Source organism: Misgurnus anguillicaudatus, chromosome 25 (assembly GCF_027580225.2).
Source record: "Misgurnus anguillicaudatus chromosome 25, ASM2758022v2, whole genome shotgun sequence".
NCBI lineage: Eukaryota > Metazoa > Chordata > Actinopteri > Cypriniformes > Cobitidae > Misgurnus > Misgurnus anguillicaudatus.
The window spans coordinates 10,901,766-10,916,524 of NC_073361.2; the positions used below are offsets into that span (position 1 = coordinate 10,901,766).

The window sequence follows — 14,759 nt, forward strand, 5'->3', positions numbered from 1 at the left end:
CCACTCAACATGGCGTGGTCACGTGGAAAAGTGACATCAATGCATACCCTCTATTATGGCCCTCAGTAGAAAGTCCTTATCAATCTAAAATCACTGTGAGTTTAAGTCGTTTATAATTTAAACTTAATCATGATAAATATTCTTTATTATCACGAAAATACCTGAAAATGTTTGAAGAACAGCCATATAAAAAATTGCGTGTGTAAATTGTACTTCTTCTGCGGCACATATTGAGTTTAAGAGCGCCCTCTGGCTTTTGGATGTATCGGCATTTCACCGTAATTCATTGAGAAGAATAGCAAGCAAATCGTACAATTTATTGTTATTATAAAATAAAGTTGACATAACTTAAGCTAAAAAAACTTGATTTAATAAGTTACAGCAACTCATCATTTGCCAAGAATAGGCGTAAGTATAAAGTTTTGACGTGTTTCTAAGGCAAAAATAGAAATTATCTTGTCTGATTCAGGATCACACAGGATACACGAGCAGTGGGCAGCTTTGTTTAATTTCGTTTTAATTAAGTCAAACTGTTAGAATTAATCAGCAAATTATTACCTTTTGTGCAAACAAGAAAAGCTTTCGTTTAGTTAATACAGGTTGTGTTTGATGGATCTGCACGTGACGCACGCATCCTGAGGGAGGCGCACTGGCAACCATGTGAGAGGAGTTTGTAACCATAGTAACGCAAATGGCGTCTGAGCTATCACTGTGGTTAAACGCATACACGGGGACGCGCATTGTCTACGCTGAGCGTATCTGCACCTGGTTGTAGTAGGCATAAATACCGTCCACGGTCTATACCGGCATTTCTCATTTAGCCTACTACTGTTTCAAAAATTTATTTTGGCGAGACAGACACAAATGTTGTAGGGGAGAGAGGGGCACAACCTAACGCTTTTTGGTTTTGGCTCAATCATTAAAAAAAAATTGAGTTTGATTAATTATATTTTTACACAAGTAACACGGACATCTCTGCTACAAATGAACATTTGAAGTTTGTTTCTAGTACTTACCATTCTTGGACAATTACACCAAACGTGACAGAAGTGCAAACGTTACAACTTACCCCATAGGTGGGGTTCATTGTAACATGCAGGGGGTTAGTTGTAACACTTGCTAAAAGTTAATATTTCAGTACTATTTTGTCTATATACTTGAAGTGGATATTGTATATATATATCTGTCTATAATAGACAGGTATCCACACTGTATTCATTCATCCAGCCCTTTTCTAACAATAGTTCAATTATAAATGGATACAAATGTCTGAATATGTGAAAAAAGAAGCACAATTATAACCCAGCCAGTAATAACCATACTAAAGTCTCAAATAATGATGCATCAAAGTCTGATTTTAGCCATTCATTTCATTATGATTTCAATCGTTGACGTGAACTTATTCAATCAATATTAAAGATATGAACAAAAATAAATTTGATACACGATTTTTGATAAGACAGTCACATTTTTTTTGTTGGCAGCCAACAATCATTAGTGTGTAGCTGATTTAAAACAACGGCAAGAATTACGCTAATGTTAGCGGTTTTAATATCGTAAGTGCTGAGGGGTTAGTTGTAACACAGCATTACAATAATGCCGCTGGGTCAAGATATTTTCAGGCCCACCCAAAAGTTGCTAAGAGCTGCAGAAATATTTCAAAATGATGCTATGTTTTAGTCAACAAGACACTGATTCATATGACATAACACTGAATTTGTTATCTTACACACCCAACTGTTTACATTGTGCAACAATGTAAACAGTCCTAACCCCGTGTTAGTTTTTGCACCGCGCACCCCTATTGTTTGTGTGAAGTAGTGGTAATCTTCTGTAAACTACCATAAAACATAAATTAAATGGTTTTAAATCATAAAGAATTACCACCTATCGAAGCCAATAATCATATCTTGTATTTGTAGGATTCAAGCTAAAACCAGGGAGATTCGCGAGCGACAGGCCAAAGATCGAGACTACGCCGAGATCCAGGACTTCAACAGAAACTTCAGTTCAGACGAGGAGCACACCTATGCAGGGATCGGCTCTCTGAACTCATCTCTGAACAGCAGCATGGACCTGAGCCAGAACCCTGCTCAAGATCAGCATCCTCAGACCCCTAAAGACCAACCCCTGCCCTTAGACGCCCTCTATGCCCAGGTTAACAAGTCCAGAAATGGACGCCCACCCTCCGCAGACAGGTAAGCACTCTGGGATTTTTCTGCTATAATGTTTGTACATTCATTTTTTAAACCGTCGTGCCTGATTTATCAGTACAAATAAGTTGGACCTTGATTTTGAGTGTTTGTAAAGACATTTATAAAGCAAAATGACTGCTGATGTAAAGTGAAGAAAGAGTATGCATTGAAATGTCCTTGACTTAAGTGACGCCACTTTACGCATGTATTTCAAAAGCTTTGCATTCTGTTGGCTGCCATTACAAAAATGTTTTCTAAGTATTGCGAGTTGTTGAATATTTCTATTTTTAAGGTTGTGTAAGGTGAAGGACACTATCTTTTCTTTTGTTTTAAATGGAAAATGGCATTCCTTTATTTTCATTCCCGTGTGAAACTTGGGTTTTAAAAATAAAAGCTGCTTTCACCCTGCCTATATGTACAGTGGGAAGATAAAGTAGAAAACACAATAATCAGATTTCTCACCTGCGTCCCAAAGGCTGGTGTTATAGCACAGGTAAATCATTGATAATTCTCTGGATGAGGAAATGTAATAAAAAGCAGGATTCTTTATTATCAAGAGTCATGTCACATCCATCTTCACCCTTTGCATCATTGTGGCTAGAACCACAATAAATTCATCTTTGTCGTACAAGGAGATAGGAGTCATGTGTGTTTTACAAATCTGACAGTTTTAATGTAGTGGTTTGATGAATGCAATGCAATTCGTGTGTAATATAGGATGTTTGGATGCTACATCCTGAGTGTTATCTAAGGTGATGGTTTCTAGCCTTTACATTGCAGCTTGAACATGATTTGCTACTTGATAAACATGTAAAAAAGATCAATAATTATGCCCTTCCCCTTTTTTTTTTAAGTAAAGACTTTTTTGGACCTGAACTCTCCATGTGTTATTCAGAAATGAACACATTTTATGAGATATAGATGCAATATTTTAAAGGATTAGTCAATTTTCTTTAAAAAAAATCCAGATAATGTCATCCTAAATGTTGATGTCTTTCTTTGTTCAGTCGAGAAGAAATTATGTTTTTTGAGGAAAACATTCCAGGATTTTCCTCATTTTAATGGACTTTAATGGACCCCAACACTTAACAGTTTTAATGCAGTTTAAAATTGCAATTTCAAAGGACTCCCAACGAGGCATAAGGGTCTTATCTAGTGAAATGATTGTCATTTTTTGCAATAAAAATAAAAAATATGCACATTTAAAGCACAGCGCAACCTCACGTTATACGTCATCACGTCAAGAGTTCACGGATGACGTATGCGAAACTACGCCCCAGTGTGGAAAAAGAGGACCGTTTCGATGTTGTTGTATGTCGAATGATACTAATTAATGTCGGTGTGTCAGTTTATTGTTTAAAATGGTCCGCAAATGTGCGTTTCATATATGTAACGCGTTACCTTTCAACGTCATCATGCAATTATGTGAGGTCACATTGGGGTGTCACACGAACAGAGGAAGAGGTTTAAAAGTGCATATTTTTTATTTTTCTTTCCAAAAATGACAATCGTTTCGCTAGATAAGACCCTTATGCCTCGTTTGGGATCGTTTAGAGTCCTTTAAAACTGCAATTTTAAACTCCATTAAGTGTTGGGGTCCATTAAAGTCCATTAAAATGAGAAAAATCCTGGAATGTTTTCCTCAAAAAACGTAATTTCTTCTCGACTGAACAAAGAAAGACAACATTTTGGATGACATGGTGGTGAGTAAATTATCAGATTTTATTTTATTTTTTAAGAAAATTGACTAATCTTTTAAAGGGCTGCAGTGTTCACCACCTTTGCATCTTTACTGCATGTGCTTGTGTAATATTATTGTCCTTCAGCTGTCAAATATCTCACTGTAATTATTTTATTCAAATATGTATAAAAAAAACTTAAAACTCACTCACTGATCTGCTCCTGCAATATTATTGACTAACGCTGATGTATTTACATTGAAGAATTCATTACCTAAATCATTTCATTACTCTGGCAGCTGTAAAAGTGCTATCAGTTAGTTATGGAAATGCTATGAAAGGCCAGCATGCCCCTTTCCAAAACAGTAATTACTCTCTCTGGGTTTATTAAGGCGGCGGATAATTGCCGAAAGTGAAGCAAAAGCAATGATTGACATATGTCACTCCGGGTGCGTGACCTTTCTCAGGGTGCACTGGGACGGGGATTATCAGCCGCCAACTGCTGTTGTCCCAGCAGGGGCGGACCGTCCCCACCCCCCAACTGTCATGAGATCACCCACCGAAACCCCCCGCCATTTGGTCACAGTGAGAATATGACAAGGTTATGCAGTCACTCAATAATCTGGCTAATCCGTGTGCCAATATCTCTGGTGGCAGCTAAAGGGCAGCATTCGATTCTTGGCTCCTTGGGGTGAATGCATGGGGATTTCTACTGGTTTTTAGTAAACAAATAGGACAGCATTGCTGAATAGTCATTATTAATAGTCATTTATCATTAATAGTCATCATAATCCTACAGCTCAAGGAAATAAATAAATAAATAAATAAAAGCAGCAGATATATATTTTGGTTCATGTTGTTGTTGTTTTTATAGCTCATTAGTCTTAATGGGACTTAATGCTGCATTGACTTATTGATTAAGTGTCTATGATACTCTCTTATAATAAACACAAATGAGATGGGATGATTGTTGACAAACAGCAAGAGTATTCATGTGGAAAGCATTAGCTGGATCTTTGATAAAGGAATTTGATTGAGGATATATACGTACACATTTTTTATTTTTTATTACAAATTGGATAATTTGATCTCATTTTATAACTTCGAGAAAAGACTCAAATATTGTCATTTGTATTACACAAATTATTAAGGGTTAAATAAAGAGAAGCACAAACTGGATTTAAGTGCCGTTGTTGCAATAGCTTGAAACCATGAATGACACGTGGAATAGACTTAAAAAGACACATGCAGAATCATTTCACCTTCTTCGAGAAAAATATTGAAACAATTTGTTTCAAAAAACAAAGCAATAAACCCGGACGCGAGCTTATCTGCTTGAAATCTGATTACATGCAAATCATCATGCGTTTATTTTAAATAGCGAGTTGAGAACTTCACACCGCTTTGAATATCACTTAGAATGAAGCTTTTGTGAAATACGTTGTAATATTTGTCTCAGTGCCTCTGGAATAAATTGCATACTTTCATTCGTATTTGGCTCCGAGGGCTGTAATCTATGTAAACGGCGTAATGCATTCAAATTCTAGACAGCCACATCACTTCGTTCGGAAAGGCCCGACTCTCTCACTGAATCAAAACAAACCTCAAACAAACATTTGCATTTCTAAATGAAAGCTAATAGAAGTTTCATACTGTCTGATTCTTGAAATAAACAGCCCTTGAGTTAGCGTCGACTTTAGCTCATTATAAGTAGATGTGGAGTTTGCCGAGGGTTCAAGGTGACAAGTTTTGTCACATGAAAGAGTTTTCCAGTTCAGTGAAAGCGTTATTCTTGGAGGTGTTTATTTATTTATTTATTTTTCATTTTCTTTAGAGAGCGACAGAAATGAAAGATTTTAAGATTTCGTCTTGTGGAAGATAACTGAGAGGATTTTCTGTGTAAAAGTCACAGAACAGAGAATAGATGCAGTGATGTGAATCTAATAAGAATTAAACAGACACGTTATTATCAAGGGGCAACCTTCCGATCTCTCTGATGAAGCCAATACGGAAGTGATTTAAACTGCAATTCATCTACTGGCCACTTGAGGCTGGGTCCAAAAGGGAGTCAATTCCCATAGACCTCCATGTTAAAATGCCCATTTTAGAGCAGAAAATAATGTTTACATCCTGGTACAAAAAGTGTTTTTGGTCTATATAGCAACCAGACACCTCGGCTTCACCCACGTCCCGCCTCTTTAACCATTTTCGGTTATCCCCGAGTGATGTGTGGTGATGCGCAGCCAAGATGGCGACAGCAGGCACTGCCCACCTAAACCTTCAAAAATGCTCTTCACAAACCAATAGGTGACATCACGGACACTATGTCGAGTGTTGTTTTCATCAACGATGACGATAACGGAATGATTTCATTGACGCAACATTTGTTATGACGATAACGCGACAATGACTAGCTAAAAATGGCTCTAAGGTGACTAAAACATGACGAGACGCTTTTGAGTTTTCGTTGACGAGATGGAACGAAAATGATTATAAGTCTGACGTTCACAACGCATGTCATTTCTGCCTATTTTGCGTGAAATCTGTCTGTTTTAGCTAAAAAGTATCAGCAATGCTGCTGCTACCTATCCTTGTTTTGGGTACGCCCACCACCCGGCTGCCGCCATGCCGCACACACGCTCCAGATTTCACACAACAACAACACACCTGTGGCTGTGGCGAGTTTAACGGACCGTGGCGGTGACGCCAATAAACGGAAACGACGAGATGATTTATGGACATACTTTCAGTAAAATCCATCAGAAACAAAAACGGAATGCATATTGGGAGACGACGTTAAATGTGGCCACAAACTAGGTGGGAAGAATACCACCAACCTCAAGCGGCACCTGAAGGCTCATCATGCTGATATTTTTTCAAAGGTAACTAACAAGTCACGCTGTTAACATATCATATACATTCAATTTTACTCGACAATCAGCTTGTGACACATTTCATGGTAAGCTTAAGGTTTGACATGTATCTGCTTGTCAAACCTAAACCTATTTCCAATACTTTTTAACCTAAATTAATTTGTTAAAGACACTAAAAGTGACTTAAACTTGACTAAAACCTTTTTGCGTTTTCATCGACTAAAACTTGACTAAAACCTTTTTCTGTTTTCGTCGACTAAAACTTGACTAAAACTATCAAGTTTATAAGTGACTTAAATTTGACTTAAACTAAAAAGCATTTTCGTCCAAAAGACTAAGACTAAAACTACAAAGGCTGCCAAAAACAAAACTTACTACGTCCATATTTTGTACAGTCTATGGTTATTATTAACTATTTCCCCAGCCAGCGCCATCATTTTTTATGATTTTCACAAAAGTGTAATGCCTTTCAGAAAATTTTATTTTTAAAATATATAAACATACAATATATCAAATAAAAGACAAAACAACAAAACCCTTTCATCCTACCTTCATTTGTTCTCTTTTATCACTTACATATGGGTAGGTTAAAAATACTTCAAAAATACCAAAGTTTGAGCAAAAAGCTGAGATAATTGCGTTATTTTTAAGGACTTTTGATAGAGATCTGGGGTGCGTTCTCCGATAACGTTGTCTCTTAGCGCGCTACGAAGACTCTTAAGTTAAACCTTAACTACAAGTATACCTTTCCTACGTGTGTTCTCCGAACTATACCTTAGGATGTTGCTTAAGGTAAACCACCTTAAGTTCGACCTTAGCGGGTGCTGTCCATGGTGGAGGTGCTGAATAGGTTGATATCGATTGCTCGACAATCAATTATTCACTTCATGTAATAGGTTTCGCTGCGTTATGAGATAGCGGTGTTCTTTATTAAAGAAACATTTTAGAAATAGTTCAAGTTCAATTTATTAGGAATATCTGGTAAAAAATATTTCAAATTGCAAACAACTAAATTCAACCTTCTATATTTTATATCAAACCCGTGCAAAACCTGCAACTTTATTTGCAAACGTATCATGTTTAAACTGCTCCAATTCATCCGCTATGCCTTGAAAGGATCATTTATATTAGGGGTTCCCAATAAGTGCGTTGCACAGGGGAATAAAGTGGGTTGTGCAAGTACTTGGCTGTGCATTACAATTAAAATATATAAAAACAAACTGCTGTTGTTCATTAGTTCACACGTTTATTGTGCTTGGACACTGTATGCACAAGCAGCGCGTTAACAATGCGGATAAAGCTTAATGGACGCATTTCTGGAGCCTGTCTGTCTAAATATAACATATCAAATATTATATAATAGCCTATAAATATATAGTATGATTGCTTTAGATTTTAGCTTTGATTAGTTTTAATGTGGAAATTTTGTTGACCTTAGACTATACAAGCAGTAATCAAGTGCACAGTTTATTTTGAATGTTTATAAAGAATATGGCATGCAGTTGCCTCAAAGTTATAAAACATAAAAAAAACTTCGAATTAACATTAATAATCATAATTATTTTTTGTAATTTTACCCGATTTATTTCACCAACTCCATCACCCAAAATATATTTTTTAAATAGTTTCTTGATCCTGTAGCATTTAATAGTTCGCAGTTGATGTCCCTTTGGAAAACATAATTAAAAATCTAACAACCATCAATGTAATGATGTCTAATTATGTAAATGTTTTATTCTTTAAATATAAAAATATTTGCCTAATTAAACACGGAGTGTATTGCATTTTTTTTTACAAATATTTAGTTATATAGACTGCAATGTAAGCTTTTATGAAAGTGATGGCCCCTAGTGGAGATCATGTGGGATAAGGTATAGCTAAGAGTGCTCCAGACCAACCTTCCGAACGAACAACTTACAGAAGTGATACGTAACTAAGAACGTTTCGGAAAACACGTATTAGCGATAAGGTACAACTTAAGAACGACGTAGCGTTAAGGTAGTTTCGGAGAACGCAGCCCAGATTCAGAGCGATCATCAAAACATAAACGGAGTTGGAACTGTTTGCCCTAAGGGAATACTTCCAGGTTTTATTAGTTGGGTAATAGCACCACCTGTGGATAATAGCAGAAATACGGATTGCCGGACAAACTCGTCAATGGCGGGAAAAGAGTTAAGATCAATTAATTAATAATTTATTATGTAACTCATGTCTTAAACATAGGCAGAGTTTGGGGGGCAGGGACCAGAGCCAATTATGATTTTGTTTGAGGCTACTAATGAAATAAAAATATGAGTATTCATATTTTATTTGTTTGATCTTAATATTTTAATGGGTAGACTGAGTAACTTTAGGCTAAAATGTTTTTTATTCATTTAAACCATATTTAAAAACCATGAAGCCGCACTCTCTCGCTAATCTCAAAAGTGCCCCCCAGCACAAACTTGAAACTCTTAAATATGTAATATATATATATATATATATATATATATATATATATATATATATATATATATATATATATATATCAGGACATGGTTTCATGAGACTCATCTTACAGATATCCAAAAAACTCCGATACGCAACATACAATTTAAAATAAGGCATGACATCACTTATAAGCTTTATTGTTTAGTCCATGTATTAAGTGTCCACGAACTTCAGTGTCACATACCAGTAAGCAGGGAACATCGCAAAAGTCTTGGCATGCATTTAAAGTTTGCAGGAGTTGGTACATCAGTTGAAAGCAAAGACAGTGATGTGCTGTTGTGGAAGCAGTGCTTAGCCTCAAGCAATGCATTTCTATTGCACCCGAGGGTGAATCACGTAACACGACCCCCATCTCATGTTTCTGTTTACTCTGGATTTCAGCTCCTGAAATCTCTCAGTTTCCCCTTAGCCCTCTGTCATAGGTTTGCAAATGTTAATTTTCTAGTACTACTACTAATCACTCTACGGCATTAGCTGTGTGACCTCAGACCTAGTGAACCTAGTAAACGTAGTCTCACTGTCTAAGTCAAGTGACCGGTATTGAATGCTCTGCATAGGCAGCAACCCAATGTAATTGATTTCAATAGATTTTTTATGTTAGTGTGCGGCTAAACTTGAGGCGCATTTTTACAATAAATGTAAATACATAAGCGCACACATAAATACTGGGTACTTAATTTTTTTTATGTGTTATAAAATGTAAAAAAAAAATATCACTTTGCCACCCTTATTAGATTTTGTACAGATTTTGTAGTAGTGCATTATGGGATTGGACACTTTGTGAGCATAAATGCAGTGCTGGTTTAAAATTGGGCTAAACTGAGAAACCTTAATTAAAATGCAAGGAATAGTCTTTATGTTTGATACTATAAAATGCTGCCTTTGCATTCAGCTAACTAGGTAATGCAACAGAGCAAATCGGCCTGGGTACGGCATACATCTGCTTACTTCCGTGTGACCTGCATGCCATTACATAATAAATGTTTGTTGCAGGAAAAGAGAGAGGCGAATGCATCGAGGGAACACGTCATTAATTTCCCAGCATGTTCAAATAAATATCAAATAAATGTCCATTACTTTGGCCTGGTCAAGGCCTCCATTGTACATTAGTCGTGGACAATAGACAAGACATCGATTTATTGGTGTTAAAAGTGAGGTGACGCCATGATTATGTTGGATTCGGTTAATGTACTGGTTATGTGCTGCGGTGATGTAAAGCCGTAGTGCCGTCATCGCACACAAGTCGAAGGGAGTAGCGTGCCGAGGGCTTATAGACAAAATTTAATCAACCTATTAGAGGTCACAGTCTTTGCATCCCACCCAGCTGCAGCTTGGGATCGTTAACAATCGCCTTTGTGTTTCCATGTGTGTGATTTCATCCACATGGTTGTCTATACGGCACAACCGATGTCCATAAAATCAATGAAAGCCTCTCTTCTTCGAGGCCAAAAATGTGTCTGGACTCTTTACAGAAGAGGGCGCTTGGATCTCTAAAGACATTTAGAAAGAAATGCACTATTTGACCATTTGCAGCTGAATAAATACGCTCAGACAATTACCAAATGTCTGGGTCCGGTCCGTCTGCCTTTAATAGTGTCCCAATCGGAAGGTCAGAGTGGCAGTAAACTGTAGAGAGTCCAGGCCTTTTGCCCTGTAAAAGGTTTTGTAAGATGGGGCTTGAGCTTGTGAACACACCCTCATACTGTAAAGCCCAGCTCCATTACCCAGAAACCTTTTTTATTATACTTGTTTCTTATTGGCTCTCTTTAAATGACTGCATAGCAGCTGTCCATTTGGACAACAGAAACTCTCACATTTTATATATAAGATAATGTTCCCTTTATAAATCACAGATCACCTGCAAGTGTGCATACATGAATCATCCTCAGATCCCACCCTTCAAGCCCATCAAGTTTTTTATAGATCACAAACTTTGCATGGGAACTGGCGTGCGCACGTTTCCAGCGCCTTTTTGTGTGTACGCACACTTTATAAATGAGACCCCTGATCTTTTGTACTGTTGTTTTCCTGTGCGTCAACCATTCATTCAGATAGTACAGTATATAAAATGATTTTTTTATGGGTAGTGAAGGTTATAAATAACTTAGGAACTTTAAAGTAAATATTCAATTTTGCTCACATTTTATACAGCATTTCACACCCATCATTTGAGATTTAAAAAAAAAAAATTATTTAATTTATTTTAAATTTATCCAAAAAAGTACTGAGCCTCTAAGGTGACATTGGAGTCAAAAAAATAAAAAATTAGTTTCATGTGCTCACATGAAACTTTTATGTGCTCACGCGAAACCTTCATATGCAGATTTTTTAAGTCTGAAAGCGAGTTTCACGTGCGCACGCAATAGTTTCACATGCGCACATGAAAGTTTTACGTGAGCACCCGAAACAAAACGCGGTAGTTTCACGTGCGCACGCAAAAGTTTCACGTGAGCACACGAAAGTTTTACTTGCGCACGTTAAAGTTTCACATGAAACTTTTATGTGCTCACGCGAAACCTTCATATGCAGATTTTTTTTGTCTGAAAGCGAAAGTTTCACGTGTGCACGCGAAAGTTTTACTTGCGCACGCGAAAGTTTCACGTGAGCACGCAAAACTTTCACGTGAGCACGCAGTAGTTTCATGTGAGTACGCGATAGTTTCACGGGAGCACGCAAAACTAAACTTTATTTAATTTTTGCTCCATGTCCCCTTAGGGGCTCCGTAAATAAAAACATCAAAAGAAAAACTAAAAAAGTCAAGTATATAAATCACACAAAACGTAAAATCGTAATAATTAACAAATTATTTTAATTTTTAACTATATTCAATGTCCTTTGCCTATTCGAAAAGGAGTGAGAAGAAGAAAAAAACCTTATTTAATCCTACCCCTTCTCCACAACTCAAAGCTTACAAAAAATCGACCCTAATTCCAAATATTCATACATCTTGCTTCTTATACCTCAAAACAATAAATAAACAAAGATAAAGCACATCAATTACATAAACAAAAAAAGAAAAAAATATTAAAAAATATTTAAAAAAATAATAATTATTCATTTACAAATTCATTATTCATTTTGATGATGTTTAACATGATATTTAATGATTAAAATGCATTTATTTGTATTCAAATATTACATTTTCATAACAGTTTAGAAAGACTTTATGCTAAATAGGTTTAATTTTCATGCTTTTAAATGAAACTGAATGACCTCTATTTTCAGACAGGAATTCATGGGCACAGACCCAAAGCTAGTAAATAAACCCGGGGGTTGGGTGACACGAGTCGAGTGCAGTGTGTTGAGCTGTCGGCTGTCACACAAAATGATATTTTGGTGAGCGTGAAGCAAACCGTCACCTCTTTGATGCACATGATTTGATTGACAGCTGCTCCCATTAGAGAGAGATTCTCTAAGCTTCTCTAAGTCAAGGTGAGACGAGATGAGAGAACGAGCGAGAGATAGAGATAGATAGAGAGAGAGAGGACTCTAGGGAAAAACTAACGCTCTAGAGAGCAGTGTTAGCAGGAATGGTGTAAAGCTCACCGGTGTCTCTTCACCTCCTTTCACTTTTTTCCTCTAAATCCACTTTCTCCTGACTTTGCATGGTGTTGAAATTGGATTATAAAGTGCTGGTATCTAAATAGCTATTGATATAAAGGTAGCAGCAGCTTGCATTTTTGGAAAAGGCGATTGTGCTTTAACTTTTCTTTGCTTCATTTGGCACTTTTTTGGGTTGAAGAACATGCAATTGTAGAGTCTTATAATTGGCCCAGGTCTTTAATCCCATTGGAGAAAAGCCATTCACATTTCCACGCTCCTTCATAGTTTTCCTACTGTGGCAATATGTCTTTGCTGACTTGGCTTTGTCCCAGCTCAAGGCCCAACCATAATTCGAACCAGACCTTCGCATTGCACCATCATCCTTGATTGGTTAATACAATTGTTTTCATGAAATACACAATAGCGTCACTGCAAAAAATGATTTTCAAGAAAAAATTTACTTAGTATTTTTGTCTTGTTTTCAGTAGAATTAAGATGCTTTTTCTTGATGAGCAAAACGGCCCAAGAAAATAAGTCTAGTTTTTAGACCAAAAATATCGAATTTAAGTGATTTTTTTTGCATCTGCCAATGGGGTAAGCAAATTTTTCTTGAATTCGTCTTGACTTTAGTGATTAAGAAAAATGTTCAAGATTTTTTTGCTTACCCCATTGGCAGATTTTTTTGCTTGTTTTATGCACAAAATCACTTAAATTTGATATTTTTGGTCTAAAAACTACACTTATTTTCTTGGGTCGTTTTGCTCATCAAGAAAAAGCATCTTAATTTAATGATTTTTAGATATTTTTACTGAAAACAAGACAAAAATACTAAGTAAGAAAGTCATTTTTGCCGTGCAGGAAGTGTCTTTAACATTAGATGTAAATACACACTGCAAAAAATTACTTTCTTTTTGTCTTGTTTTCAGTAAAAATATCTAAATATTCTTAAATTAAGATGTATATTTTTGATGAGGAAAATGACCTAGGAAAATAATTCTAGTTTTTAGACAAAAATATAAACTTTAAGGAAAATTAGTGCTTAAAACAAGCAAAAAAAAAGGCCAATGGAATAAGATAAAATTTCTTGAAATAAGTTTACTTTTTTTTCCTAAACACTTAATTCAAGAAAATTTGTCATATTCCATTGGCAGATTTTTTTTTGCTTGTTTAAGCACAAATTCGCTTAAATTTTATATTTTTGGTCCAAAAACTAGACCTATTTTCCTAGGTCATTTTGCTCATCAAGAAAATACGTCTTAATTAAAGAATTTTTAGATATTTTCCTAAAAACAAGAAAAATACCAAGTAAGAAAGTCATTTTTTTGCAGTTTACTGTATGAGCCGTTAAAAAAAGGGATTTTACTAAATTCATTCGGTGGGATATGTGTAGATCTTTATAAAAAGCCCAAGCATCTCTAACCCCAGTAATACATCATACAGATCCCATTTCTTCTCCCATTACAAATGAGGTTATAAGATTATGAAAGATTTTATTACCTACTGCAACCGCAAGCTATTTTGCATATACTAATACATACATTTCAATTAATTTTTAAGTTAATCTTAATTACACATGTGATTTTACTTCATTGTGTTCGTTATTATTTCTTAACCTCACCTATTACAGTGCCATTATATCACGTCGCATCTGTACCGCCCTTGTTTAAATATATTTTCTTAATAATTAATTTGTAAACGGCTGAGCTCTCAGACTCGATTGCATATGTGTGTGAATGTTTAATTTGTTCTTTCATTAAGCCCAAGGGAAAGTAAAATCTCATACATTTGTAATAGATAGTTATATATAGATAGTATATATAAATATATATATCGAGCACATACTTGTAATGGTGCTGCCTTTGATTACACCAATTTCAGCTGCTTACATCAGCAGCAAAGCGTTCAGCAAATACACCACATATTGCTTTCTCTGTTCGCTCTTCCTCCACTTCACACCGAGAAGCTGCTCGCATGGGGCC

The 14,759-nt window shown here is 36.0% G+C and overlaps 1 protein-coding gene across 4 annotated transcripts in view; it reads left to right on the top strand.

Moving 5' to 3' along the window:
• Nucleotides 1-14,759, top strand: part of pard3aa (par-3 family cell polarity regulator alpha, a) — a 557,061-nt gene that overhangs the window by 449,059 nt on the left and 93,243 nt on the right. For all 4 annotated transcript variants that reach the window (XM_073864006.1, XM_073864007.1, XM_073864004.1 and 1 more), the window contains one exon: nucleotides 1,923-2,198. In XM_073864006.1, coding sequence (XP_073720107.1) covers nucleotides 1,923-2,198 — 276 coding nt within the window. The remainder of the gene's footprint in view (nucleotides 1-1,922; nucleotides 2,199-14,759) is intronic.